Source organism: Carassius carassius, chromosome 23, assembly GCF_963082965.1.
Source record: "Carassius carassius chromosome 23, fCarCar2.1, whole genome shotgun sequence".
In the NCBI taxonomy this organism is placed as follows: domain Eukaryota; kingdom Metazoa; phylum Chordata; class Actinopteri; order Cypriniformes; family Cyprinidae; genus Carassius; species Carassius carassius.
Window position 1 is genome coordinate 9,171,702 of NC_081777.1, and position 27,821 is coordinate 9,199,522.

Genomic DNA, 27,821 nt, shown 5'->3' on the forward strand with positions numbered 1-27,821 from the left:
GTTTTCATGCGAGTTTAGGTTCAACACTAGGCATAACGTTAAATAGTTTTGCTTCAGGTAGAATGATAAGGCTAATTATACACTGAAAAAAAAGATTTGTTGGATTTACTCAATTGAATTATGGACATTGGTTCCACACATTCCGTTCGAGTTCAAAGTATCCTATGCATTTATGTGGTTTCATTATAATACGGTTGTGTTAATCCTATGCAATTTCAAAAAGTAATGTGTACATAGTCTTTTCAAGTTATACTAACATAATTCTGTTATGCTAGTTTAACATTATTATTTTATTTCAGATATCTGCTTCAATCATGTTAATTCTGTGCAATTAAATCAAGTTATCTTAACATAATTTTAATAACTTCACTCAAATAAAATTTTAATACACATTTCAATGGTTTGTTGTCGCATGTTTCATTTCATGTAACACAAAAACCTTTTGTAAATCCTTTATTTAATAATTTGAACAATGTGTAATTTAAATGGCATGTCTAAATAACATTGTGCTTTCAAAAGCATAGCATAAATGACTTCTCTGATGATTAAATTTAATAAAAATACATATCAGTTTTAATTAGACTAGTATAAAAACAAAGACAGTTCATTTTGTAAGCATAACATGTAGATCAACAATATATGTAAACCTTCATAAGTTTTACAAGATTTCTTTCTTTTTTTTAAACAAGATCATAAACATAAGTAACATTATACTGCATGTAACTGTGTGTTTAAAAACTAATAAAACATTGTAACACTAATTTATTTCATTTTTCTCAGAAACCTTAAAACTGTACCCAAGAACACCAGTACCTGGAACTAGGGCTGCATGATGTGTCGTTTAAGCATCGATATCGCGATGTACGAATTCATGATAGTCACATCGCAGGATGTGCGATGTAGGCTGTCGTAGTTGATCCGTTATTCATTAACAGTACGGGCCAGCTGCTCCCCGGCTCTTGACGAATGTGATTCGCAGATTAATTGTACAGCTTAACCATCATAGAGTGAAAGTTTACCATTTACATGTGTTTTTAAGTCCTGTCAGTTTAACAGGGCAGAGAGAGCGCGCGAGAGAGAGTGAGAGAGAGAAAGAGCACAGGAGAGAGCACGAGAGAGAGAGAGAGAGACAGAGGGAGAGAGAGCGAGAGCGTGCGCGAGAGAAACAGAGGGAGAGAGAGAGAGAGAGAGAGAGGGAGAGGGAGAGAGAGCAAGCCCCGGCCGCACGCTCACCGTCTTTAAACAACACGAGCTCTCTCTCCCTCGCACATATTAATCAATTGACACAATGGTGTCGACGTTTAAATCATTTAAAATGAGAATGTAAGTGTGCTCACCCCATTTTTGTTTGTAAGAAAATTTTTTATTAGATTTCATATCGCAATATATACTATCGCAGAAAAATTAAATATCGCAATGTCATTTTTTCCCAATATCGTGCAGCCCTACCTGGAACTGTTATTTCAAGAAAAAACACTTTCGTTTCAAAGATAATTATATATAGACCTTACAAAATAATGTGAAAATACAGTATCTGACCCTTACCTAAACTTTAAACAATGTATCTTATTTATGCTAGTTCATCCATGTGTCATAGATTCAGCTCTCTAATCAATCAACTTCTGAGCCAGTCCAAAGAAGGGCCAAATTCAGACAAAAAAAAAAGATAAAGAAACAAGAGCAGGCAAAGGGGAACAGTCTAAACAACAAGATCACGGTTTACCCTCTGCGGTGGTCTTGCATGAAGGCTGCTGAAATTTTCTGAGGTTGATTGTTTGTAGTCTCAGTAGTCATTCGAAATCAGTCTATCTCACTGGTGGAGTTCAGATTTGAAATGTTGGGCCTTGATAGAGTTCACCTGCATCCAACTCCATGATGAGTTTTTGCAAAATTTCAGTTGTAAAATGCAACTTTGTGGGGTACTGCAGGTTAAGAGTATAAATTAGACCAAACAACATTGAAGTTGCTAAATCCACACTGTCGAGGTCCTGAAGCACTGCTACACCCTCTAGCACAATGCCTACATCATGGGCTTCATTGTCTGCAGTGTGCTTTATCACGAAGATGCCCATGGTAGTCTTCTCAATCGCACACTGTAAAAGATCTTCTTCCATGTCCTAAAGACAGAAAAAAAGATGAATATGTATTTAACACATGAACAAGAAATATGAGGGGTAGCATAATGGAATATTACTTAAAGAAAGGACTATCACAATGTTTTCCCTCCATTATATTTTTTACTTAAGAACTACTAAAATTGGGTTAGTTTTTTAGAACCCTAAACATCCGTGTTGACATCACGCATTGCAAATTAGCACATAAATGTCCGTTAAATTTTACACCATCTGTAAAATATACATCATGGGTGGCCAATCCTGCTCCTGGAGATCTACTGGAGATTTCTAGTAATCCTAAAGACCTTGATTAGCTGAATTAGGTGTGTTTCATTAAAGTTTGAGCTAAACTGTACAGAGCTGCGGCCCTCCAGGAATTGAGTTTGACACCCCTGGCTTTAGGTCATAACACAGTAAGAATAGGAAATAAGAAAAATATAATTAGACTTGTTAGAAATTAGAAATGTAATTTGTTTCCCACATGTGATACTAGCTATGTGCTGGTTTTTAAGTAATGTGGCATATGGTATTGAATATGCACAGTAGGGTTATAGGGAATAGGGTTGCTGCAATAGACAGTGTTTTTAGTTATACTGGTGTTAAGTAGGGGTGTGCACGGATATTCGAACATTCGAATATTCGGTCTGCTGTAATTATTCGATAAATAAAAATGCTAATCGAATTTCGCTATATAAAAAAAAAAAAATCCACAATAAAACCTGAGCACGCAAACTAAAACTAACAGCCTATATGCGTTGGGTGGCGCTGTGGAGCGTGCAGTGGAAACCAGTTGATAGTGTTTGACAAAATGGCGTCCTCTGCATCTAAGCGTAGCGAAGTTTGGAAATACTTTGATCAGAATGATCATCACGTAGTGTGCAAAATCTGTCAAGCGAAACTGAGTTACCACAACAGCACTTCTACAATGAGGAATCATCTTAAGTGCAAACACCGAAATATTATAATTGACGAACCTAATAATGAAGACACACAGCTGCCCATCACCATGTTCACGACTTCAAGTAGGCGGAGATGTACCCCCGAGCGAGCCGAGAAGACCACTCAACTCATAGCAAAAATGATCTCAAGAGATATGCTTCCTTTAAGTTTTGTCGAGGGGGAAGGTTTTAAGGAAGTCTTGCAGTTTCTTGAACCAGATTATGACATTCCTTCACGGAGAACCATAACAGCAAGAATAGAGCTTCAACATGAGAGTTCGGTTTCCAAACTAAAATCTACTTTGGCGACAGTAGACTTCGTGGCCATTACATCTGACAGTTGGACAGCATTAACCACAGAGTCCTATGTCACTATAACGTGCCATTTTATTGCTGACACTAAGGTGAACAGCTATGTCCTGCAAACCCGAGCAATGGAAGAGCAACACTCGGCTGCGAACCTGGCAGATTATTTGAAGACATCTGTAGAGCAATGGGGCCTGGACGGCAAAGTGGTCGCTTGCGTGCACGATAACGCAAGTAATATGATAGCCGCGAACAGAGACGTGAACTGGGAATCTGTACCTTGTTTCGCGCACACACTTCAATTGGCCATCAATGATGGATTTAAAGCTGCAAGCATGAATAGACTAATTGGTGCATGTAGTAGACTTGTAGGACATTTCCACCACAGCACGATCGCCTCAAATGCACTCAAGCAAAAACAAAGACAGTTAGAACTGCCTTTGCACATACTCGTGCAATACTGCAAAACACGCTGGAATTCGGCTGCTGATATGCTCGCGCGTTTACATGAACAGCGCTGGGCCATCACCGCCGTGCTCTCTGACAGGACTGTAACCAAACTGGCGGATGCTAAAACCCTGGAGCTAATCGACGATCACTGGCAGACAATTGAGGATTTGTTACCTGTGCTCCAGTCTCTAAAAACGGCAAGTGAAGCACTGGGTGGCGAAAACTACGTGTCAGTCTCCATGGTGTATCCACTTGTGCAAAGCCTTCTGTGCAGGTTCGTCTAGTTCTAACGAATGAATGAATATAAGTTAATAATTTGTTCAGATTCCTTTGATGTTGATTACTGATTTTTATTTCTAAATGGTTCTCTTTTTTTTTCTAAATTAGTTTTTTTTAAATATAAGCAAATAAATTCAAACGAATAAAATGCAGCTACATTAATTTGATAAGTGACTCCAGTCATGATTTATTTAAAAGATCACTTACAAAATAAATCCGCAGTTCTTATTAATTAATTAATTAATTTTTGTCTACAGACATCTTCAAATATGCCGTGGAGAATCACAGAAAGTGACCGAATTCAAAAGCATTGTTGGGGCATCTCTCAAGCAACGAATTAACACCGCTAACTTGGAGAATGCAGGGAAAACTCCTCTTCTCGCTTCTGCCCTAGACCCTCGGCACAAACATCTCCAGTTCCTCTACGAAAACATGAGAGAAGTAGTAAGAAAAAAACTCTTTGAACATTATCAGAGTATTATCCTTGATGCGAGTGGCACGGATGCAGCTGCCGTCACCAACGATGAAGAGGATGCAATGCCCACCCGTCGGAAAAGGCTGAGCCAGTTCTTCGGCGATGATTACGGAGAGTCCAGCCGAGACGAGTGGGAACAGTTCTTGCTGGAGCCATGTATTCCACCAGATGAGGATCCCATTCAGTGGTGGAACGAAAACAAGCGCTTCACGAAACTTAGTCAATTAGCACACCGTTATTTGTGAGTCCCGGCAACGTCTGTGCCGTCAGAGCGCGTTTTCTCCGCAGCCGGACTTATTGTTAACAGAATAAGGAGCAGACTTTCCCCCGATCATGTTGACATGCTTGTGTTCCTTAACAAGAACATGTAAAACAATAGAAAGAAAGCAAAAAAGATTTGCTAAAAGTTTAAAAGTTAAATATAGCCTAGGCTACGTTCTGTACAATAGCCTAATTGCTCCCTTTGCACAACACGCTGGAATTCGTGATTTTATTTATTTTTTATTTATTTTATTTTTTTGCTCTGTACTTTTTTGTTTGTTTGCAAACATTGTTAAAGGTTTTCAGCTACAAAACACGATGTAGTGTAATGTTTAAGCTTATTGTGCATATAAGCTTGTTCAAAAATGACGGAAACAATAAATGTTACTGAAAAATAACGTCTGTCTCATGAAATTTAATTTAAATAAACGAATATTCGAATATTCGTTTTTTGTGAGCTAAAATATTCGAATGTGATATTTGCGGAAAACGCCCATTCCTAGTGTTAAGCCATAACACTGGATACATCATTTTTTGTACCGCGGCACCGCCCCCCCCCACCAATGTTTAGATTTTTTTTAATAGTAACAAAAATAATTTAGCCTAGTTCAGTTAGAGGACAGACATGTTTAAAAACTAAAAGCTCAATGCAGCATGCTGAACCGTGCATGAACGTCAGTGCACCACAGGGCAGGAGACAGATTTTATTTATCACGTGAGGAAAGCGAGTCAACCTGACTGACAAGAGTGAGGTGAGAAAGAGAAGACTACGGCAGATGTCTGTTTAGAAAGGAAATGCAAAGGCACATGTTTGGCTATAATTTAGATTTTGAAAAGCCTATTGACTGGATGTTTTTTCAAACATGCATTTCTTATTTATTTTGTTCCACAGTGTAAGCTGATTACTTTATTTAAACTTTGTGTATTTAATAAAATATATTGTATATCAAGGTGTATATGCCGTGCCTCCAAGCATTCTTATTCATTTTGCTATTCAAATTTATGTTTCTTATTTATTTGGTTCCATAGTGTTTTGCTGATTTTCAACTTTTTATACCTATTTAAACTTTGTGTAGCCTAAGTAATTTGTTATTTTATTAGGCATATAAATTGTATTTTTATTAGTTTTGTTAATAAAAGTTCTGAGTTTGATGTATTTGTTGCTTGTGAAAGTTAAAAGTAAAAAGTGCATGGCGCTTTTTCAAGCTATTTGAAAGCCAAGAAATCAGAGGAAAAGAGGAAAACCTCGAACAATTGCTTGACGCCGAATGGCAACAATTCAATTGCTGCTAATTTGAAAGTGAAAGTAAAATGAGCACGCCACTTACAAACCAAGCGAAGAAAAGAGGGAAACTCCAATGAACCCCCCCCCCCCACACACACACCAACGGTGATATCGGTATTACCAGTGTTGTCCTTGAATAAGTAAATATGTGTGCAAACATTTAGAAGTTAAACAATTAATGCTACATGTCTAGTGGATAAAATTATTATTTTTTTATTTATGTTGCAGTGTGCATATTTGATGAAACCATGGTTTTTAGATGTAGTAATATGTTGCTTGTTGAACATAGTACAGATTCCATCAGTTAAGCTATAACTACTCACCACATACTCCTGAATGAGATCTTTAGGGTCCTCATTAAGATAGATACACAGTCCTCTGATGGCAAGTTCACAAGCTGCATCAATGTCATCCTTAAAAATAAGCCAAAGCAGAAAAAGAAAGGTTAGTTTAAGATATTACTCAAATCACAATTAAACAAAAGAGCACAATGGGTCTCATTCACTAAAAGTTCCTAAAAATGTATGTGTATGGCAAATATGTTGTAGTCTAGAGAAATATAATAAAGATAATAGCTTGATTTTATTATGTGAGATGTAATGCAACTTACCTAATGCTAATAATATCAATTACAAAAAATAGAGTGTGAATACATGCACACAAACAAACAAAAAAAATTATAGTGTACTAACCTGACATCCAAACAATGCATTTTTTAAAATCAGTTCAATAAAGCAAAAATAACTGTCCGTGCCTTTTTGATCACTAATTTCCAAATTCATGTTCATAGTGAAACTTAATAATATTTCAACACAAAGAGAGGGTTTTTGCTAATTCAGCATCATCATATGCAATTAGCCAACTATATACGTTAGTAAACCTTTAAAATCTATTTCTATCTATAATCTGTCAATATTTAAACAAATGTTGATGTAAGAGATTATGTGAGCCTGGAGACTGTAAAATACCTTATGACTTTATATAATTTTTGGTTAAGTGTGTGACATGAAAGGGATCTTTTACAGGCAATCAGCCGTTATCACAAGAATAAATCCAGACAGTGTGATCAGGACCCGACGTGAATGAGGGTCTTGTATCACACTGAAGAGGTTTATTCAGTTATAACAGCCAGATGTCTGTACATTACCCTGCTTATTACATGGCTACTTACCTAATAAGTAAGTAATTAAAAATTATATATTGATTCAAATTATTTTATTAGCTAATTACTTTTGGTTTCGCTACAATGAGCTCTATGAACAATACATGACAAAAAAAGTCCCTGGACACAGGATTTATTTATTTATATTTTTTTGCAAACGTCTAGACATTTTGTTACATCTTTACTTAGTGATTATTTTGACTTATGTCTGTTCTAGAGACATATTACAACTTTTTGATAAAGCTCTAATTGGTTTTCTTTTGGAAATGTTTCAAATTCATACTGAATGTATTTATTACTGTAAAGCATAGTCTGTGTGTCAAAATCGTGATTAAAATGTATATGTCTTTTTCTTTTTGTCCATATCACACAGCCTCAAATGTCAGTTATGTTGCGGTCTATGGATGCGACTCAGAAAGCCTTCTGAAAAGACTTCGTTAAAGGGGATTATATGAATGTTTTTGATGTGATCACCATATGCAAGTGCAACTTTGCTCACTTACTTCAACTACAGTTGACATCATCTCTTTCAGCTTTCGGTCTTGTTGCCCTGGTCGCCTTTCAAACACCTTCAGAAAACCTTCATAGTGCTTCATAGTGAAGGTCAAGCTGTGACAGAAATTTTGACTGTAGAGGAACTGTTGTGTTTCGCTTGAACTCTGCATTCACCTGAAAGCACAATGTTAACAAAAATAAATTAGTTTAAACAATAAGATATGACTCTCTGTAAGACATATTCAACCAATTTTGGAAATCTATCACAAAGCTCATTGACATCAAAGAGAGCTGGCCATCTCATCATGAAGTCGCTGATCATAGGGGCACAACGAAGCACTTCTTGTCTCCTAAGTGCAAATGTTCTCTGCATTTTAGTTTTAATAGTCTCTCTATTGTTTTTTTTCTTCACATCTGAAAGAAGCTCAACTCTTGCAATCTACAGAGTATGGTTGTTCTCTCCAGGGGAATAGGAGGGGCAGTAGTACACTTCACCTCTCTTGGGCGTCTTTACATTGTAGGCAGGGCTTTTTTTTCCATCTGGCTTGTGCTTTAAAGAATTTACAGTAACTTAAGGACATCCAAGTTTTCGGGGATGTGTGCGATAGTTAGATAATTTGTACTTAAGGCTCACTTTCCAACTCCCATACCCAGTGTCTGAGCCCTTTTCTGTTAAACATGGATGCTTCTTGATGAGTGCCTCTCCCACTTGTTCAAACTCTCTGTCTGTGACATAGACCTTGTATTGAACAATTTTTTGGACCAACCCCTCAAGACTTCAGCTTTATATCAGGAATAAGCAGTGTTCAATTTTCTCTAAAGACAACGATCTCTTTAACGTTACCATCTGCACATGTCCAATCAAATAGTCAGCCAAGGGTTATTCATCAGTTAATTTCTACAAGGCTAACTGCCTTTGTTGGGGACTGACTTAGCTCGTAATTTGTCTGAACAGGCTTTGAAATTCCAAATGTACAGCAAATGTCACTGTAAAGAGAGAACGAGCAGAAATTAGTGATAACAACAACAGTTAATGATTTTAAGTAACAATTTACTGTACTCTTCCAAATTAAAGACAAAGCTATTTATAATATTACCCCCTTTTAAGATGTACCTTTTTGGAAAAAGGCTTTTTAATTTTTTCCAAAATGTATGGTAAATACTAGAAAATTAACCAACATTCACTTTAAAAAACAATTTATAGCATACCATAAAATAACCTTTATTGCAGCAGTCATTTATAGTAATTATGATATCCATCTCAAAGTGACAACCATGTTAGTTAGCCAACAAAAACTTTATTAACTTAGATGTGAAATCCTAATATTGTAATCTAAAAACCTGCCTGAGAGAGATTTTTGTGAGTTATGGGGCGAGGGCGGGGCTATAGAGTATTCCTTTACTTGATAAAATAGGTCACTGCACTAAAAACATACTGTATGTTTAACTCAATTATTCGTTGGTAAATCAAAGACATGGAATGACAGAGCATTGAGCGAGCGCTTTTGCCCATTGCAGTGATATGACAACGGCTACGAACCCCTCCCCCACACAAATCCTAAAGTCCATGTTATTATTATTCACCTGATGAAAACTTGATTTCCATATGTAAATTGTTTAATCGGATTGTAGACGTTTGATAAACTAATGTTACCAGTAATATTTAAGGTTTACTTAACGTTAACGTTACCCGCCCCAAGAAAAGAAAAAAAAAATCTGCGACAACACTCGACGAAATATACCATCGACATGATTTAAAAGCATGTGGGGTTATCTTAAAACATTATTGTTGCATTTAATCTGACAATGACTGCATTTTTATAATATATCATACGATTGATACTGAAATTCTTACCTTTTAATGAGCTTTGAAAACAAGTCAGTCAGTCCCCTCATGTGTCCTTTCCAAACCAACGGTCCTGGTGTGGTCTGGATTTCAAAGCGCATGCGCAGACGCTCTCGCGCACGTTGCTCCCGCGCAAACGATGTATTTCACAAACCTGAATTAGATTAATTATAGCCTACACAATGGAATTAAGTTGAGAAGAAAATACAAAGTAATTGTGTGACATGGGCCTATTTTAATTAAATAAATCAAACAGCAGAAAAAAATCATTTTACATGAACACCATTTGATTGAAATCTGAAACAATTTGAACATTTTCTTGCAAAGTGATTATATCATGTTTTGATAATTACGTTGAATTTCATTTAGAATTTAAACAATAAAATTATGTTTCCATCTTAAACATAAATGTATTAAGTAGTATGTAAGTGTATTGTTTTAGTAAATTCAGTAAAACTGCTTTTCCTTTTTTTCAGTGTATATGCATGCCACTTTCTGAAACAAAACAGTTTTGATAACGTTAATAATGAACACAATATTAACGTAGCTTGCCTGTGATGAAATGCCGACTGCACACATACACATGCTTAGTCTTGAGATTCCACAACTTCCCTTCATCCTCACAATTTATTGCTGTAGCCATTTTGTCATCATTTCCGGTTCTGTATGTTTATTAGGATGTATGTAGAACTTCAATTAATAATTTGTTAGTTTATTGGAGGTACAGAAAACGACACAACAACTCTTCGGCATGATTGTCCCGTGTATTTCAATTGGCGCCAAGGCAATGTTTTCCCCCACGGGCTAAATTCACATCACGTGACGGGGCGTTCCCAGATCAACCGTCTGTATGTATGGCCCAATGACGCTACGATGAGCATTTACTGCTTTTAAAAAATGCGGGTCAGGAAGCGGGTCGGGTACAAATTTTATTTTTATTTTTTTGGTTTCCGAGTTGAGCGCGGGTTAGTTGAAAGCGTCGATCGGGTGCGGGTTATTAATACATCGACCCAGGCATCACTGGCCAGCACACACGACAGACTTGAGGATAACCCAACTGCTAGCACTCATTCAAAGAGCCACATGTCAAAAAGGGACAGTACCATCTTTTATATTCACAACACAGACACTAATAGGATCATGAAACTTACCCAACTGACCAATCAAAATGCAGCACAAACACTGATTGGTTCATGCCAGCCAATCATACTGGGGCTACACCTCAATCTGCTACAAAAGCATCTTCAGACTAGTCCATCTGCCATCAGTGGTTCAACCGTAAGGTTATGAAAAAAAAGAATACTTTTTGTACTAGAAGAAAACTAAAATGATAACTTTATTCAACAGTTTGTCTCCTCTGTATCACTCCATTTTGGAGAATATGACCTGAATGCAGGCAGCGAACGCTATTCTGTGTCAGCTGCGCCACAAGGATGCGCTGTTTTCTTTCAAATCAATGCGTAAATGCATGTCGAAAACGTATCCTTGCCTGCATTCAGCTCATATTCTCCAAAATGGTGCTACAGTGATATGGGGAGAGACGGAGGAGACAAATTGTTGAATAAAGTCATTATTTTAGCTTTTGCACTGATCAAGGCCTAGACATAGAGAGTTTACACCTTTTGAGGACAGATGCTAAATTGCATGAAAGACAGTGGGATAGGAAAGACCCTCTTCAGTGAGCACTTCACTTCTTATAAGAATGAGACCATTAGACCTGTCGCATTGAGACATTTCAAAAGATACCAAACATGACTGTGAATATCAAATGCATTCATGCAGATGATATTTTGCCATTGACCATTCTGAGTAAACTGGGTAAAGGGAATTAAGTGGGACATATGTGAAGGAAGCATAGGTAAGAAAGAAGCATTCCCGGATCTTCATATAGTGAGATGTGGAAACAGATGTCTGAATGTTAATACACTGTGTTTGCTTTGTCCATATCTCAGGACATCAGTCCATAGGTTCTTCCAGCCTTAAAGAAGACCTGAGCCATCATATCTGGGCAAACTGAAATCAAACAACATGTCTAAGAAATGTAAACTATAATAGCATAACAACATCATATACATGCTAGTGAATATATTTTATTTGTTTATAATGTGGTGACATTTAATAGTAAACATTCTTATTCTGTTTCAGCAGCAGAGAAAGCAGCAGCAGAAGAACCAAGGGCAACTCTACAGTCACCACTGACATTAACAATTACAATAGTGACCGTTGTAGTAGTAGCTTATGTATTTATGTCAGGAGGAGGTGAAGGCATAGTCGGAGCAGCAGCTGGAGCAGCAGCTGGAGTGGGCATTTTACACTCAGTATGGGAAGAAGAAGAAAGAACAGGACTACTAGCCGTAGTAGTAACGGGAGTAACAGGAGGCATAGCAGGAATAGCAGCAGCAATGTTGCGATCAATGGTAGGAGAACGTTCACTAACAGGAGCAGCAATAGTTGGAGCGATAGCAGGAGCTGCAATAGTTGCAATAGCGAAAAAACAATTACAACAGGTTATAAAAGAAGCAAAGTATTTTATAGTTGCATTGACACTGTTTGTAGGAGTAGCTCTAGTAGAACTAGTAGGAACTCTATTAAAATGGGTAGGAAATACAATAAAATGGGTAAAAGATCTAATAAAGTTTGCAGTATCCCAATTAAAAGCAGCAGCACAATGGATTACAGAAGCAGCAAAAAAAGCATTCGACACATTAGCATCATTTGGAACATCGGGATCAGCAGCAGCAGGAGTAATAGCATCAATAGCATTAGCATCAGGATTAGCAGCAATAGGACTAGCACCTGGATTATTTGGAGGATTATTGGGACTTGTGTTATTACTTGCGGCAGGAGCAGCAATTTTTGGATCAGATGGGAGAAGACAATCAAACCAGCAGCAGATTCAAGGAGCAGATGTGATGTTACCGACTGCTGTTTTTTTACTTTTGGTTTTATTTTGTTTTCTTGTTGCATCTTTGGGTGTGTTTCGATGTTGCTGCTTGCTGTTTCTCTTCCTGTTCCTGTGGTTTCTGCTGTGCTACCGCTCTGAAAGGCACTGATCTTTGATCATTAAGAAGGCGAACCAGTATAAAAGCCTCAAAAAGAGAAACTAAGGACTTTTGTTCACCTGCATCAGTCATCCTTTCGGCCTAGCTTATTTCTTTTAGCCTTTATTGTTGTGAATTCAGTGTAGGCTACTCCTATTATTGTAAAGTCATTGTTTTGCTACTAATGTCACTTCTGTGTACTAATGTACAAAGTTGTTATTTTAACAATTTTTCAATTCCCCACAACCCACCCACTGAACATAGAAAATAAATAAATAATAATAAAATATATAAATGTATAAAAATAAAATAAACAAATAAAATTAAAAAAAGAAAAACAGTATTTCGAAGTTCTTGTATTACAAACAGTGAGAAAATAATTTACATCATTGTTAGCCCATTGTGTTGAATTGCGTTATCCGTTCCAATTTGCACAGGCCTTTTAATAAAAATATTTTAGTTTGGGGGAAGAGTTGCGTCCTTTTCAAAATATGAAATCATTGGAGTCCATACTGAATAAAAACGTTTAATGGATCCTCTAAGAGAATATTTAATTTTCTCCAATTTCAAAAACAGCATCACATTACTAAGCCAAAGTGAAACTAAAGGTGGTTTATTTGATTTCCAATCAAGAAATATTCTTCTCCGAGCCAAAAGACATGCAAAAGCGCATGCGTCTTGACAATTCTTGCTGTAATGAAGTCTGTGGTGGACCTTGAACTGTATTAAACCCAAGCGAGTACAGGAAGTTGTTCCATTCACTCTAAATAATGCATTATTCCAGGTTTCCTCTTATATATCCACTGCGAAATCCTTTATCCATTCTGCCCGGATTTTGTCTAGATTAATATTTTTTATTGACATTAAAGTATTATATACATTAGACATTATTCCCTTCAAATGTAAGGGAATGTTTAAAATTGTATCCAATCCTGTACTGGGAGGAATGGATGGATATGTGGGACAATGATTTTGTATTAGATGACGAACCTGAAAATATCTAAAAAAGGTGTGATCTTGGCAGGTTATATTTTGAGGAGAGATTGGAAAAAGGGGCAAAAAAAACGTCAATAAAAAGATCGCTAAATTTGACAAGACCTGATTGAAGACTGAGTCCAATTGACCTGGAAGGAATATGTGATTCTTGCATATAGGGCTGGCTATGGAGAAGTCTTTGAAACCAAAACATTGTCTAAATTGAAACCAAATCTTGAGAGTGTTTGCGATGACTGGTCATTGAGTATACAGTGAAATGCAAAGGGGCAATTTAGATAAAGCTAAAGCAGGAAGGGATGATGAAGTACAGGAGTTTGGCTCTGAAATACACCAGACATCTTTGGGGTTCTGTACCCAATACAGTACTTTTGAAATATTTGCAGCCCAGTAATAATACCTGAAATTAGGAAGTGCTTAATCCTAGGTGTTTTACCACCCCATATAAATGATGAAATATGTGTCTAAGTTCTGAAAAAAGGATTTTGTTAAAAATATTGGAATGCATTGAAACAAGAAAATTGGTAGAAAATTCTTTTTACACAATTAATTCTACCTGCAAGAGAGAGAAATAACAAATTCCATTTTTTGAAGTCAAGTTTTAACTTGTCGATTAGGGGAACAGAGTTCTCTTTATAAAGGTTAGGGAATCCCTGTGTGATGTTTATCCCTAAATATCTAAAACCTGATAAAGAAAACTGAAAAGGTATATCAGTATTTGAAATATGGAGGCCCTTACTATTTATGGGGAAACAAACACTTTTTGCAAAATTCAGTTTATAGCCTGAGAAAGTTCCAAATTGTTTCAATATTTTAACTATCTGTGAAATACCTATCGGATCTGAGAGATACAACAGCATATCATCTGCATATAAGGATACTCTATGTTCTATGCCCCTACTGCTGATACCAGTAAAATGTTGTGAGTGTTTTAATGCTATAGATAGGGGCTCGATGGCTAAAGTAAAGAGTAAAGGACTAAGTCTTGTCTTGTACCCGGTGATAAGGGGAAATACTTTGAACATAATCTATTTGTAATTACAGATGCTTTAGGGGAAAAGTATAATAACTTAACCAATGAGAGATTTACCAAATCCAAATCTTTCCAGCACAAAGAATAAATATTTCCACTCCACCCTGTCAAATGTTTTTTCAGCATCTAATGAGTTGACTACCTTAGGGACAGGGTCCTGAGAAAGTTTAGAGGAGTGTATTACCCCTAACAATCTCCGGATATTACTAAAAGAATGTCGACCTCTGATAAAACCTGTTTGGTCTTTTGAAATCAAGTTCTCTATTACTGTATCTAAACGTAAAGCGAGGATTTTAAGAGTTTAAGAGAGAGATTGGCCTGTAAGAGTTACATTTCAAAGGATCCTTTCCAGGTTTTAGTAAAAGTATAATGTTTGCTTCATTCAAGGTTTGTGGCAAGCTACCCTTTTCAAACGAATCCACAAACATATCAAGAAGAATAGGGGCTAATTTATCTGCATTTTTTATAAAAGTCTATCGGATAGCCATCAGGACCAGGAGATTTTTTGCTCTGCATTAATGTGACAGAGTTTAAAATATCTTCTATTTGTATGGGCTGATCCAGAAAGGTTTTCTGCTCAGAATTGAGGGTGGGTATATCTATATTGTTTAAAAATTTAAACAATTCAGAGTTAGAATCAGGGCTTTCAGAAGTATACAACTTTGAGAAGTAGTTCTTAAAAATGTTATTAATTTCAATTGGATTAACTATTAAATCATTATTACTATTACAAATTTGAGGTATAAGTTGAGAGGCGGCTTTAGATTTTAACTGGTGTGCTAGAAGTCGTCCCGTTTATTTGTTGATCACAGATTGTATTGAACTTGAAGGTACAACCTTTCTTTGTAAAGTTCAGGTGAGGGAGATGTGGAATTGAGGTAATTTACCCTTCTTATAGAATCAATTAAGTCGTCTAGTTTTTGTTTATGTTTTTTATTGAGAGTTGAAGTATATGAAATTATTTCTCCCCTAATAACTACTTTAAGTGTCTCCCATAATATAGATGCTGTAGATTCGGACCTGTTATGTAATAGGAAATTATCTATAGCTGTTGATACAAATGTACAAAATGCAGGATCCGATAACAAGGCCGTGTTTAGTGTCCACATAGGCCGTTCGTAATACCTCAAATTGCAATTAAGGTCTAATTGCAAGGGAGCATGGTCTGATTCCATAATAGGTAAATATTCAATTTGTCCAACAGAAGGGAGGAGGAATTTATCAATAAAGAAATAATCAATTCTTGAATAGGAGTGATGAACATGTGAAAAATAGGAATATTCTCTTTATATTCTCTGCCGTCTTTTCTTGAATTTTTATATAACTTGCCATAAAAGAATAGATAGAGAGTCATCTTATTGCTTGAAATACATTGTATTTAGTTTGTGTTTTGTTTAACAGGGAAGGTCCAAAAATGTAGGGAATACCAGGCACACACACACACACACACACACTGCGGTTTGCATTTTTAAGCAGTCAAAAACAGCACAAATGTATGGTAATTTTATAGATATAATATATAATTCTTTTATTTAAGATCTGAATTCGAAAGACAAAAATATGTGGTATGATTGAAACATAACTTGCACTACATCAGAATGTTTTGCACAACAGGCATCACATGTGCAGTAAATGAAATTTCAATTTAAATATTAAATAACTGATGACAAAAAAGTAAATATGTAAACACTAAGCTAGTAAGATATTTGTTTTTCTATTGCAACACTTCCGATTAAAGTGGTTTGGTAACAGTACAAAGAAAAAAAAAGTCATTGAACAAAACTAATTTTTTTTTCCAGTTTTGGTGGGAAAACACAGTGCTCTTCAAACATCCTTGCAGTTATTCAGTTACTTGACTTTTTTTTTTTTTAATGGTCCGTTGATTTTGTTTTTCCTGCATCATATCTGCTCTCGCCATGCTGAATGTTTGGAAATAAGTCTCAATGAAAACTCCCAACCATCAGTTGTTTTAAACCTAATAATGTGTAGCACTGAAGATTCATTTGTGGGTATTTCAGTAAAGGGGGCATTCATGTGAACAGTCCGTCTGTGCATGTGCACTTTAGTGAGCTTCTCTATTTTTAATTCCCATACAAGCACATGACAGATTTTGATTTAGTAAAGCCCCTATGCTGGGTTAAACCAGAATAGACTTGGCTAGACTAGATTAAATTAGCATCTGGGAGAGAAAGGGGGATCGGCAGGTGACTCTGTGAATGACTTGAGCTCATAGGCAGCACCACTGTCCACTTCCATGGATTTACGGGAGAAAAGGAGCCGGATGTCCCGATGGAGGTAGATCTTTCCAGATTTGGAACTCTGGAACCTATAAGAGACAGATGGAAGAGAGAAAAAGGGCAAACAGTTAATAAGGCTCACTAATGCATAGAAAAGAACTAATCAGACATAATTTGCTAACACAGCTTGCTAATGATAGTTTTTTTGTCTTCCTCAAGGTGTGTGTGGGTGGGGGTGGTCTGTTAAGCAAGTGTGGTCTGGACCAAAAGCACTTGACGGCATCATCTGACAGCAAACAATGAGCATTTAAGCCCTGTATTCCAGAATGAAAATCCTCAAGTGAGCACTCAAGGTGGTCAGCTTCACATTATGGTACCCACCTCAGATGGACGAGGTAGCGGAGGGTTCGTCCTTGATTTGGCTTTTTGTTGTTTTGTCCATTGAACTCGCGTTTGACTGGGACTGAGAAGGTTCTCTGCCGCAGGAATGTCTGATGGCTGGCGGGCATTTCTCTCAGATCATACATCACCACAAACATCTTCACCACTGTCTTATTGGGGTTAAATAAGGTCTGACACACAGAGAAAGAAGACAAAACATCCGCTGAGCGTCAAAGCTACAGAAAACGGAAAACACAAGCATGACTCCAATCACATTTACAGATGCAGTCAGTGAGCATTTAATCAGAAACATATGCTAATTATCGGAGTGGGTGGAAATCCATTAAAACCGCTATTAAAATAACAGTTTTATTTTACTATCGTCCAAAATCATTCATTAAAAACACTGCATCAGAGTGATTGGTTCGTGACTAATGCAAATCAAAGACTTAAACGAAGCACAGGTACTGAAAACATGTGGTGTTATAATGTCAATTACCATGAAAAAGCCAGCTCTTTGTTTTTTTTTTTTACACAGGCTATGAAAGGACTAAACTGGAAAGGTTAGTAGTCGTTTTTCTTTCTTTTCTTCTGTTTAAATAATTTAATTCCTACACATTCACCAGTAGAGGGCGCATCTGTGAATTATTTTAACGGTTGACATTTTTCTTTGTTCTCACAATGCAGTCAGCTTTTTACACATACTTCTGAGTAGTTATTACTCATTTGGAAAAGTGTGTCATGACCATGACACACAATTTGTAAGCATTTAATTATGTGATGTATAAAATAAGTTGATGCTTACCACTTGAATGGTTCCTGAAGGAGGTACTCGATATCCCCTTTTACCGAGAGACTCCAAGTTTATGACACCCTAAAGAGAAACAGAATTCAATCAAGACAAGTATGAGTCTTTTAAGTAACATAACATTTGTTTGACTCACAGGTGTTACATTTCTGTATTTACACAATTGTACTAAACAAAGAAAGGGGAGAAAACAATTAGAGAAACTTCACAAATGTAACATACCCACGACAAGTACACAAAATATCCAAGTAACTCAGCTTGGGTCATTACCATGTAGGGAGAAGGTGCGTTATCATCAGAGACGCTGTAGAATGACACATCAACAGGTAAGGTCATGTGACTGGGGCAGAAAGTTCCGCTGGCGCCAACCTCTGCTGTGAAACCCTCGACTGTGCCCGATGGCTCCAAACGATAATTCAGAACACACTCCTACACACAGAAAAACAAAGAAACATCTATTAATCCAATCAGGTTGAAATTACGTGAATTAAGTGTAGTTTTAACATTCATTACTGACATGGAAATTGTATACATTTTTAAGGCATATGGCAAATGTATGAGCAGGGCAATAAAGCATTAGACCAGATATAGAAAGATTGTTCACTAATTGTGTGTGTGTGTGTGTGTGTGTGTGTGTGTGTGTGTGTGTGAGTGAAATTATTTGTTTATTTACCTCAAAGTTTCCCAAAAGGCTGAGGCTGGCCGGTGGAGCGCTGGCACTAAGGATCTGATGCTGAGACTCATCACAGTCTTGTGATCTTTTCAAAACCCTGCAAACACACACACACCCAAAGTTTAGTCAGCCATTTTAGGCAGTCTGAGCTTTAGGGATAATTCTAGTGTATGTGTGCACAGCAGATGGCAGTGTATGTAGGAAAGCCTCAGTAAAGGAAATGGCACAGTGAAATATGGAACAATGACACTACAGCAGGAAATACAGTGAGGAAAGAAAGTCATACCTCTTATTGGCCACCCATGGAACACCTCTGCAATGAATCAGAGACGTGTCTAAATTAAAATATCCCGTCTGGCTTTTTCTTTGAGGAACCTGAGGGCAGGAAGGAGGAAGCAGATGAACACATTTACATCTTTGTTTAAGCAAGCTTGTGACCAATTGTACAATTGTACTTTATATAAATATCTACACAGATACAACATACTGTACCTAATTTGCAAACTATAAAATAAATCAATAAAAAAACAGACCAAGGATCTATTTGTTCCCATATCTATCAAAGACAGATTTAAAAGCCACAAATATTCTGAAATATTTATGGTTAGGGTTAGGGTCTAATAAACATTTATATTTTATGTAAAAAAAAAAAATCCATGGGAAAATTATAAAAAAAGTTGATAAAGGTTTTAATTTCTTAATCAGATAAAAATTAAACTAATCTTACTGGAGAGGAATTTTGTACATAAAGCAGTACATAGTACCCTTTTTGTTTTAGAGTGGTCATGTCTTGCAGAAAATGCTGATCAAAAGAGTTTAGCTGTTTGTAACATTTAATGAAAACCAATAGAAAGTGTGAGAATTTCATTTGAGTGGATCTCTAGGGAACAAGAGCACCACTCATCTGGAGTAACAGCACCCAACTCCCACACACAGAGAAGTGTCTGAGCCATCGGTATGATTTGAAAACACTCATGACTTAATTAACTAAGAGTATTAATGGAAAGTATTAATAAAGAGTTGAAAGAAGTTGTTATATTAAGTCTATGGCCCATAAGACTTAATTAGCATGTCATCCAGGAGGCATAGAAACTCTGTTGACAGCATTTGAGACAAACAAGAAGTGATTCAGATGTGAGAGTAGATGAGTCACAGACCAAGACCCTGGGGCCCTTTCAGTAAGAAACTGTGCTACAATCTCTGTGTTGGAGAGTGACAGAGAGATCTATAGTCTTACCGGGCTGGAGAGGAGAGGGAGGCCTGTGGAGGGGTGGAAGGCTTTTGTTGCAGTTCCATCTATGGAGTGGCGATTCTGTTTTTTCCAGTTACTGCATGACTTCAATGGGGAGGGTCTCTGTTAATACAAGGAGAAATTCAGCAGTGGGTTACAAATAAAGGTTTTAAAACACAACAAGAAACAAATGCATTTCTATAAACCCACTTGACCGTGACATTTACACAAAATGCATAAAAGAGAGACATTCAGCTCACAGTGTGGTTGCTCTGGACAGGGGCAGGACTGGAGGTGTTGCAAGTTAAGTTGGCTGATGTGCTAGAGGAAGAAGCCCAGGGCTCTTGGTTCTCATCCTTCCCAGGACCTGTGGACCCATTCCAGACATCCTTTTCTGCTCCTTTCTCACGGTTTGCCTCTTGGGTCTTGAAGGGCTTGAGGTATCCAGTTCGGGTCAGGCCATTCTCCTGAGGAGAGCTTGCATGGCTAGAGTTGCTATTCAAGGAGGTCCAGGACTCTCTACTGGCATACTGTTGCTTATTAGTTGCCATTAAAGGCTGTGATTTTGTGACACTGTGGTCTTCAAGTTTTAAATCAGCCACATTTTGTGGTCTAGGGGAACAGTCTCGCTTACTGGGATGAGAGTCAGGAGATCTGCAGCATTTTGTTGCTTGAGAAATACGAGGGTCTGTGCTTGCCTCACCATTGGGTGCACTTGAAGACTTCTCATTGCTTGATGACACAAAGCCATTTGTCTGTGCTCCGTGATTTGTCTCAACCTGTTTAGTTTGAGAGGTCTTCAATTTACAGGTGCCATTCAGGAGACTGTAGGAATGTTGAAGTCGCTCCTGAATCAACCTCGAGATGTCCTGGACTGCATCTGCAATCAGAGAACCCTCAGCAGATTGATCACCGAATACCAGGCGCCTACAAGTCGAAGTTTTTGATTCGCGGTCGACTCTGTCCAGCCGTGTTCTGCTTCTAGGGCTCAAGGGGGTGTCAAAGAGAGAAGACCGGCTCCTCTCAGGGATTTCTGGACTGGTTCCATTGTGGTTTTGAGGCTGGGGGACTGGAAAGAGGGGCTCTTTGGATTTTTTCAAGCCCTCCTTATCCTGCGATGAGTTCCGGGTTGTTTTGTGTCCTGGCGGTTCTTGAGAAGTGAAGAGAGCATCAGGGAGATGGGGAGCTGTAGGGTCGCATAAATTCAGTCGCTGAGCAATGCGAGCAATGACTTCCTGTCTCTCCTGAAGCAGAGAGCCAATGAGGGGGTTGGTTTCACCTGAGATGAAGCTGAGACTTGGGCTGGGGGTAACTAAAGGGTCAGTAATGGAGAGGGATTTAAAACCACGAATTGGTGACTCCACTCTTGAGGTCTTTGGGCTCTCCGCCCCATCAGTACATGAGTTATATGCCTCTGTAGGGGGGGTGTCCACACCGCCGTTCACCCGAGAGTAAAGCCACTTGATGGCTTTGCCTGGTGGGAGAGGGGATTCAGGGCGAGGGTGATATTTACGGGTGTTAAGAGGGCTTTGAGGAGGTGGAGAAGGGCGTAGAGGCCTGGAGAAGAGTGGAGATCCTGGCAGACGGAGGGAACTGTGATTCTCTCCAGGTTGATTCCTACCTTCTCCACGCTCCAAGTTTCTCTTGCCCAGAAAAGCTATACCTGAGTGGATGCTACATTTGAGTATGGGGTATTTGGGCTGGCGAGGCAAAGACTGAACCCGCACTTTGAGAGCGACACTATGGGACACGTTCGGGACAGGGAAAGCATGTTCAAAAGGTGTTTGTGAAAAATTCCATATCAGTTCTTCATCAGCTGCACTTATTCTGCAAAATACAGCAAATGGGATTGTTGATAAATCCATTCTTATGCAAACTGTTGCACTGAATCGATTGATACAATGTATGTAAGGTAGGGCTGCACGATTAATCGGAATGGAATCGAAATAGCGTTTCGACAGAAGCTGCCATTGTCATTCATATCTCAGTGAAGCAACGTTCTGTGATCAGCAGTAAATCTCCATCTAAAGTTAGTATTATTATAATTTCATTAAAATAAAGTACATTTATAATGCAGTGCCTTTATCACTGCTTATAATACTATGAAATATGTTGTTGTGCCTCATTCTGAGTAAGAAGCCACATCATCTCACAGAAGGATTTGTTTCAAACACTTGACTGACATTTTGAAGTGAGTTTGGAGTAAAAATATGTTATTATATGTGGTATTTTCACATGCTTTCAGATGGAGCAGCATTTACTACATAGAGCCATAGTTCACTGAGAAGCTACACAAACAGCTTTCATTATCGCAAAGATTTCTGTGATTTCATAATCATATAATAAAATAGTCTGCAATTTTTTTGCAGAACTCGTCAGTGAACTACAACTCTGTGTTGTAAATAACTCTTCATCTGAAAGCATGTGATGATGATTTAATGCCAATTACAGAACTGGCTTTACTAACAAAATGCGCATGACAATCGCAATCGATTAATCGTGCCACCCTAATGTAAGGTATGACTTTCTGTCTTTCTTCCTTTCTCTCTTGACTTCCCTGACTTCCTGTCTCTTCTGAAACATTCCTACAGTACACATTGAATCCTACCTAGGATCCTACCAAAATGTAATGTAGCCTAACATTTATCCTTTACAAAGATGGCAAGCTTTTTGAAGGATAAAATGTCATAATTTCTTCCTACCCTTGAAAGTGTTTGTGGGTAGAGTATGTTACCTGTATAGGATGTTTCTAGGTACAAGTCCGTGAGAGGCACTGAGCCACGCGCTGAGCTGCGAGAAAAACACGTATGAACGCAGAGCCAAAAGCAAGGTTTTCTCCTCAACAAATCGATCTCCACTCCTGTAACAAACACAAGCTTTGTTACAATTCCTTAGACCTGTGGGAAAGAATGTGTATTGGAAGTTCTGTAAAAAGCAAGTCTTACTGTCGGGGCACTGGCTGTAAAGTCCATCTCTCTAGTAAGAGCGCATCTTGCTTTATTGCTGGATCATTTAGGTCTGTGCAGTCTGTGGTCGGACCATCATCGCTATAGCAACAGTCAGGAAGTAGCATCACCTCTATCATGATGGGGATGTGATTGCGCCAAAGTAACATGACCTCTGACCTTGTTCTTCTTGCCTGACGACACTGCATTGGGGAAAACGTTTGTTGTTACTAAATAAAACTGTCTGACCCGTAACTGGTTTTTATAGAGTTCTAGTGACTTTAAGATGCAAAATAACAAACATTATGCACAACAACTTGTGAGTCATTAACCTAAATGTGAAGCGTACATTTTCTCTCATGAGCAAACATTCTGACTGTTTCCAAATAGGTTTCCAAATAGAAATCCCTTTCTGTCCTCATTAATAAAGAACAGCAAGTTGAAAAGATAATGTCAGAGATACACAGCTGTAGATGACAACATAAGGACAAAATTTACTGCTTGTTAACATTGAATTTTACTCTTACAAATTGTGGGTTAATAAAAAAAGGTGTAAACCCACCTGTGGTATTTTGTCGCTGCATTCATGTTTGGTAAGGACAGGCATAGCAGACTGGGCAGGTGGGCAGTGAACACCCTCTGTCCGCCCCTTTACGGAACATTCCGGAGTCCGTCCTTCTGTGATCAGGAGTGTCAGGAACACCAGGAACTCCTCAGCATCATACTCAAAGAACTCCTCTGCTGCTTCTAAAAATAAAGAGGTGAGACATCGCTTAAGTTAGTGACTGATTTTTCATTTCATTCTATTGAATAGCCTCAAAGCCAATGAAAATGAACTAGAAACCCACAAAACTTCATTTCATTTTGATTTAATGTGGTTTATTAACAATGGTTACTGAAACATTAAAAGTAGATTTATCTTCTGTTTTCATACATCCAGAAACACATAACCAGTTTCACAGATCCAGAGAAGATAACACTGTTTATGCATAGCAAACAATCTTGGCTCTGTTTACCAGCTGTGAAAACTGGGATAAGCAAACATACATTCACCAGCATATTTTCCAGCAACAAAACATACCTGATCAACAGTTTAATAAGAAACCAGCTGTCTGGATTTAAATGGAATGTAGAAATGTGTGTTAAATGTGACACACCAGATTCTGAGTCAGAAATTCCAAAACACAGCTGGATTTTAGGGCTGGGTACCGAACTTCGATGCCTTTATGGTATCAAACGAAAAACTTCATTTATTCACCGAAAGAAAAAATTATTTATCTTTCGGTGCCAAATATCGGGTCCAAAAGCCAAGCGGCCGGGTTTAATTTTGTTTTTTTTGCCAAGCGGCTGTGTCTGTGTGAGCTTGTAGCATACGTGCATGTAAGGACCTACATTCGCCGTGATTGGCTGTCCACCACCACGTGACGGGGAGGATTTCTGAAGATACTCACAGTCACACAACACAAGTGTAGTTGTTTTTTCTCAAAACGTTTCCGTTTTACAATGCCAAAGAGGTCTAAAGTGTGGCTATACTTTATAAAAGTGGATGCCGAGTCAGCAAAGTGCAACATATGCGATAAGAGTATTGCAACCAAAGCCAGCAATACCACCAATTTAATGACGCATTTGTTTGGATGAGTGTTTTGACCTCCTTCCCTGTTTAGCTTGGTCTACTCCATTGCGTATCTTGAAACACGGCCCCTTTCACGTCGTCTAAAAAACGAGACACCCCTCGCTGCAGACTGTAGCGCGGTGACATCATGTACGTACGTCACGAATGTACGTAAAATTACAACAGATAAAGTTCAGTCGTCGGCTCTAATAGTGCAGATGGTAAAACGTGTGTTGTTCACAATTTGTTGCAATCGATCTGGGTCCGAATCTGCCTTTTGACAGTTTTTTTCTCCCTTTTCAAATTCCAAATCACATCAGAAAAGCATTTATTTTAAATAAAAACGAATTAAATAATCAAAAAGTTGTGAGGGAGGGCTTTATTGTCCTAATATGGTTGCATCCATTTAATGATTTGAATTAAAATTATAATTTACACTCAGTAATTATTGCATACTGTTTTATAATGTACTACTCTACTGAGGTGCATATAATTGCCACTATTTGCAATAAGTAATATAAATAGCAGAAAATCCTGCTGTTTTAACATAGTATAAATAGAATCTATAGCCATTTGAACTTAGTGTAAATAGTCACTGCCTTTCTTATTTTAATCTTTCTTTTGCTATGGTTCTTGTTTATCTATTTATTAACTATAAATTTGGAAATTTTTATTTTGCTTTTGACACAAGAAAAAAAATTCACCTCCATCACTGATAAAACAATAAGCCAAGCAGTAGACCTCAAATTCTTTGAATGGATAAAACCCACACAGGACTCTGCTTCTGCGATTCCTCACACAGCCAGGTGGACAGTCTTTAAATATCTCACTGCACAGTATGCACTGGGTCAGAGAACATGACGCCCGGAACTCAGGTTGTATTGTTCAGACAATGCACTCCAGTTCACGACATCTAATTTACATAAAAGAACAAACAATACTAAAGCAATATTAAATCATTTTGAAGAAAGGCAGAAGAGCCATACAAGGAAAATATTTTAAATGGTGTTAGAAAAAGTGTTATTTGCTTTGTCTGTAAACTACCTAAGAGATTTAATTTATAACCAGCATTAACTAAATTAATAAATAACTAAACTAAATTAAAAAGTTTGAAGTTTTTTTCAATTTGAAAATTTTACAGTTGAGGGCTATACAGTATGTCAGAGAAAGAAAAACAGATAATTACAGTACTCTAGCCACATGAAGTGGGTCTCTTCTCTGAATTTCTTCTCACTGACAATGTCCCCAAAAAGTCATATTAAGACATATGAAGGTCAATTTAAGAGGTAACACTTTACAATAAGCTATCATTAGTAAACACTAGTTAATGTATTAATTAACATGAACTTACAATGAACAATACATGTGTTACAGTATCTATTAATCTTTGATAATGTTAATGAAAAAGATTACAAATGTGATATTTGTTTTGCAATGCATGCAACCATCAGTGACATTACTTACATTAATAAAGTCTTTCTGCTCTATTTTAAGACATCTTTAATGGTTCTTTTTAGGTGAAATAAGACTTTGAAAGACCAGCATTCGAATACTATATCATAAAACATGTCATAAATGTTTGAAATCGCACACATTTGCAATGACACTCCCTATGATTATGACCAAAGCATTCTTACAACGCACATTTTTAAGAAAACAAAAGTAATATCTCATATCCACCATACCTTACGAACATCCGGAAGTGAATGAACCTAGATATGTTCATTAATGACAGTCAGTACGGCGCACAATCGTATTTACGGTAAATACATATACGTTACTGCACATGCGCGGTAAACACATACGTCACCTACATACGTGACGTACATACGAGACGTCACCGCGCTACAGTCTGCAGCGATGAGTACTTGTAAAAAACAGAGAGAGACAGACAGATTTATCCGGTACAGCGAATTTCTCTAAGCAGCAGGCCACTGTATACGTTCACTTAAAACATAACCGACTATGTTTTGAGAATACTTGCAGTGACAATTATTTTGATATAATTGTGTGTGTATGTGTTCATTCAGAAGTTACGATACGCGAAAGATGAATTAATTCTCTGTACGCGCATTGTCTGAAATGCTGCTCATAGCGCGTGCTTTGAATGAGTGAGCGCAAGCTCAGAACGCGCTCGAACGATCAGCTAGTGAAGCAAGTGAACAACGCGAATCAAGTTAGGAATTTTACATCACTATTCACGATAGCCCATCTGACTGGAAAGCACAATATCCCCGGGACATGGGGCTAACGATTTTGCGAGCCCTGCACCTCAGATCTATCCAGTTTGTGAAACACTGGTTTCGTTAAACAAAATAAATTATTATTTTAAAAGATTGACTCAAAAGAATCATCGGTTCACTAATCGGGTCATGAGCTTGTATTACCGAGCCAAAGATGATCTATTATTGAACATTTCGAATGAATAAAGACTTCAAGTTCATCTGTAAAGCACATAAAGCTATCGTTTGAGTTTATAAACTTCTATTTCATGTATGATTCGTATGGATCTGCTAACTGAATGCAAAGTGTGAGTTCTAAAAGAATGTTTTTGTCTTGATGAGCATGTATCGCTCACTAGGTGTCGCTAAATGAACAGCTGCTGTCCTTTTTTTTTATTTAACGGAGGATCAGTTACCCTATTGGTTAAAATCCCCAAACTGTTAACTTGCATTATGATGTGGTGGGCTGCTGTGGGCCAGAAAGTCCAGGGCAACTTTTTGGTCCCAGTCCGGACCCTGAATGGCGCACCCCTATCCAAAAAGCAAAACCAGTTATTAATAATGTATTAACAGTATTAATAATGTTATCCTGAGTGTGAAGTGTTACCAGAATTTGTTTTAATTAAGGTGAAAAATAAAAGTTTTGTGTTTAATGTATTTGTGTTGATGTTGAAATGGATTTTAAAACATATGGTATCGAAAAAAGTATCGTTAGGAACCGGTATCGAAACTGAGGTATCGAAATTGGCACCAGATTGAAAGATTTTGAACAATACCCAGCCCTAACACAACCTGTTTGAATTCCAACACTATTGTGTATACGTGTGAAAAATAAAGCTGACAATTCAAAGTAGGACTCGAAATAGGTAAAGCATTTGCGGTCATACTCATCCATTAAAACCTGAGGTGCAGGTGAGTCCACATAATTTGATATTACACATTCGGAGCAGTTCACAGTATTAGATTTGTTGGTAATTATTCCAAGTTTGCAGAGAACCAGATAGAACTGAGATTCACTTAAGTAGGTTTATCCA

At 37.6% G+C, this 27,821-nt stretch overlaps 2 protein-coding genes and 1 long non-coding RNA gene across 7 annotated transcripts in view; 2 read left to right on the forward strand and 1 right to left on the reverse strand.

The window, feature by feature from the left end:
• The first annotated feature begins 91 nt into the window (after nt 1-91).
• On the forward strand, nt 92-1,211 carry LOC132101880 (uncharacterized). The gene is made up of 3 exons (XR_009423227.1): nt 92-836; nt 879-1,080; nt 1,180-1,211. It is a non-coding gene; the product is annotated as an uncharacterized LOC132101880 (long non-coding RNA).
• A 10,358-nt stretch (nt 1,212-11,569) lies between these two features.
• LOC132101881 (uncharacterized) lies at nt 11,570-12,858 on the forward strand. 2 transcript variants are annotated; one of them, XM_059507109.1, is made up of 2 exons: nt 11,570-11,652; nt 11,757-12,858. In XM_059507109.1, the coding sequence occupies exons 1-2, from the start codon at nt 11,640-11,642 to the stop codon at nt 12,662-12,664; spliced, it is 921 nt and encodes a 306-aa protein (XP_059363092.1). In that variant the 5' UTR covers nt 11,570-11,639; the 3' UTR covers nt 12,665-12,858. The 2 variants fall into 2 exon arrangements, with proteins under 2 accessions (XP_059363092.1, XP_059363093.1); XM_059507110.1 differs by having other exon boundaries at nt 11,760-12,858.
• A 3,322-nt stretch (nt 12,859-16,180) lies between these two features.
• The window catches only part of LOC132101319 (atos homolog protein A-like), a 31,725-nt gene continuing 20,084 nt past the window's right edge, over nt 16,181-27,821 (reverse strand). The window contains exons 2-13 of one of the 4 annotated variants that reach the window (XM_059506189.1): nt 23,516-23,700; nt 22,954-23,156; nt 22,743-22,868; nt 20,652-21,835; nt 20,269-20,618; nt 20,015-20,131; nt 19,064-19,152; nt 18,778-18,874; nt 18,375-18,533; nt 18,102-18,170; nt 17,297-17,487; nt 16,181-17,004 (exon numbers count right to left, since the gene is read on the reverse strand). In XM_059506189.1, the coding sequence (XP_059362172.1) occupies nt 16,851-17,004; nt 17,297-17,487; nt 18,102-18,170; nt 18,375-18,533; nt 18,778-18,874; nt 19,064-19,152; nt 20,015-20,131; nt 20,269-20,618; nt 20,652-21,835; nt 22,743-22,868; nt 22,954-23,156; nt 23,516-23,700 (2,924 nt within the window). In that variant the 3' untranslated portion in view covers nt 16,181-16,850. Of the gene's footprint in view, nt 17,005-17,296; nt 17,488-18,101; nt 18,171-18,374; nt 18,534-18,777; nt 18,875-19,063; nt 19,153-20,014; nt 20,132-20,268; nt 21,836-22,742; nt 22,869-22,953; nt 23,157-23,515; nt 23,701-27,821 lie in introns of all 4 variants that reach the window. The other 3 variants (XM_059506188.1, XM_059506187.1, XM_059506186.1) reach the window with 3 other exon arrangements.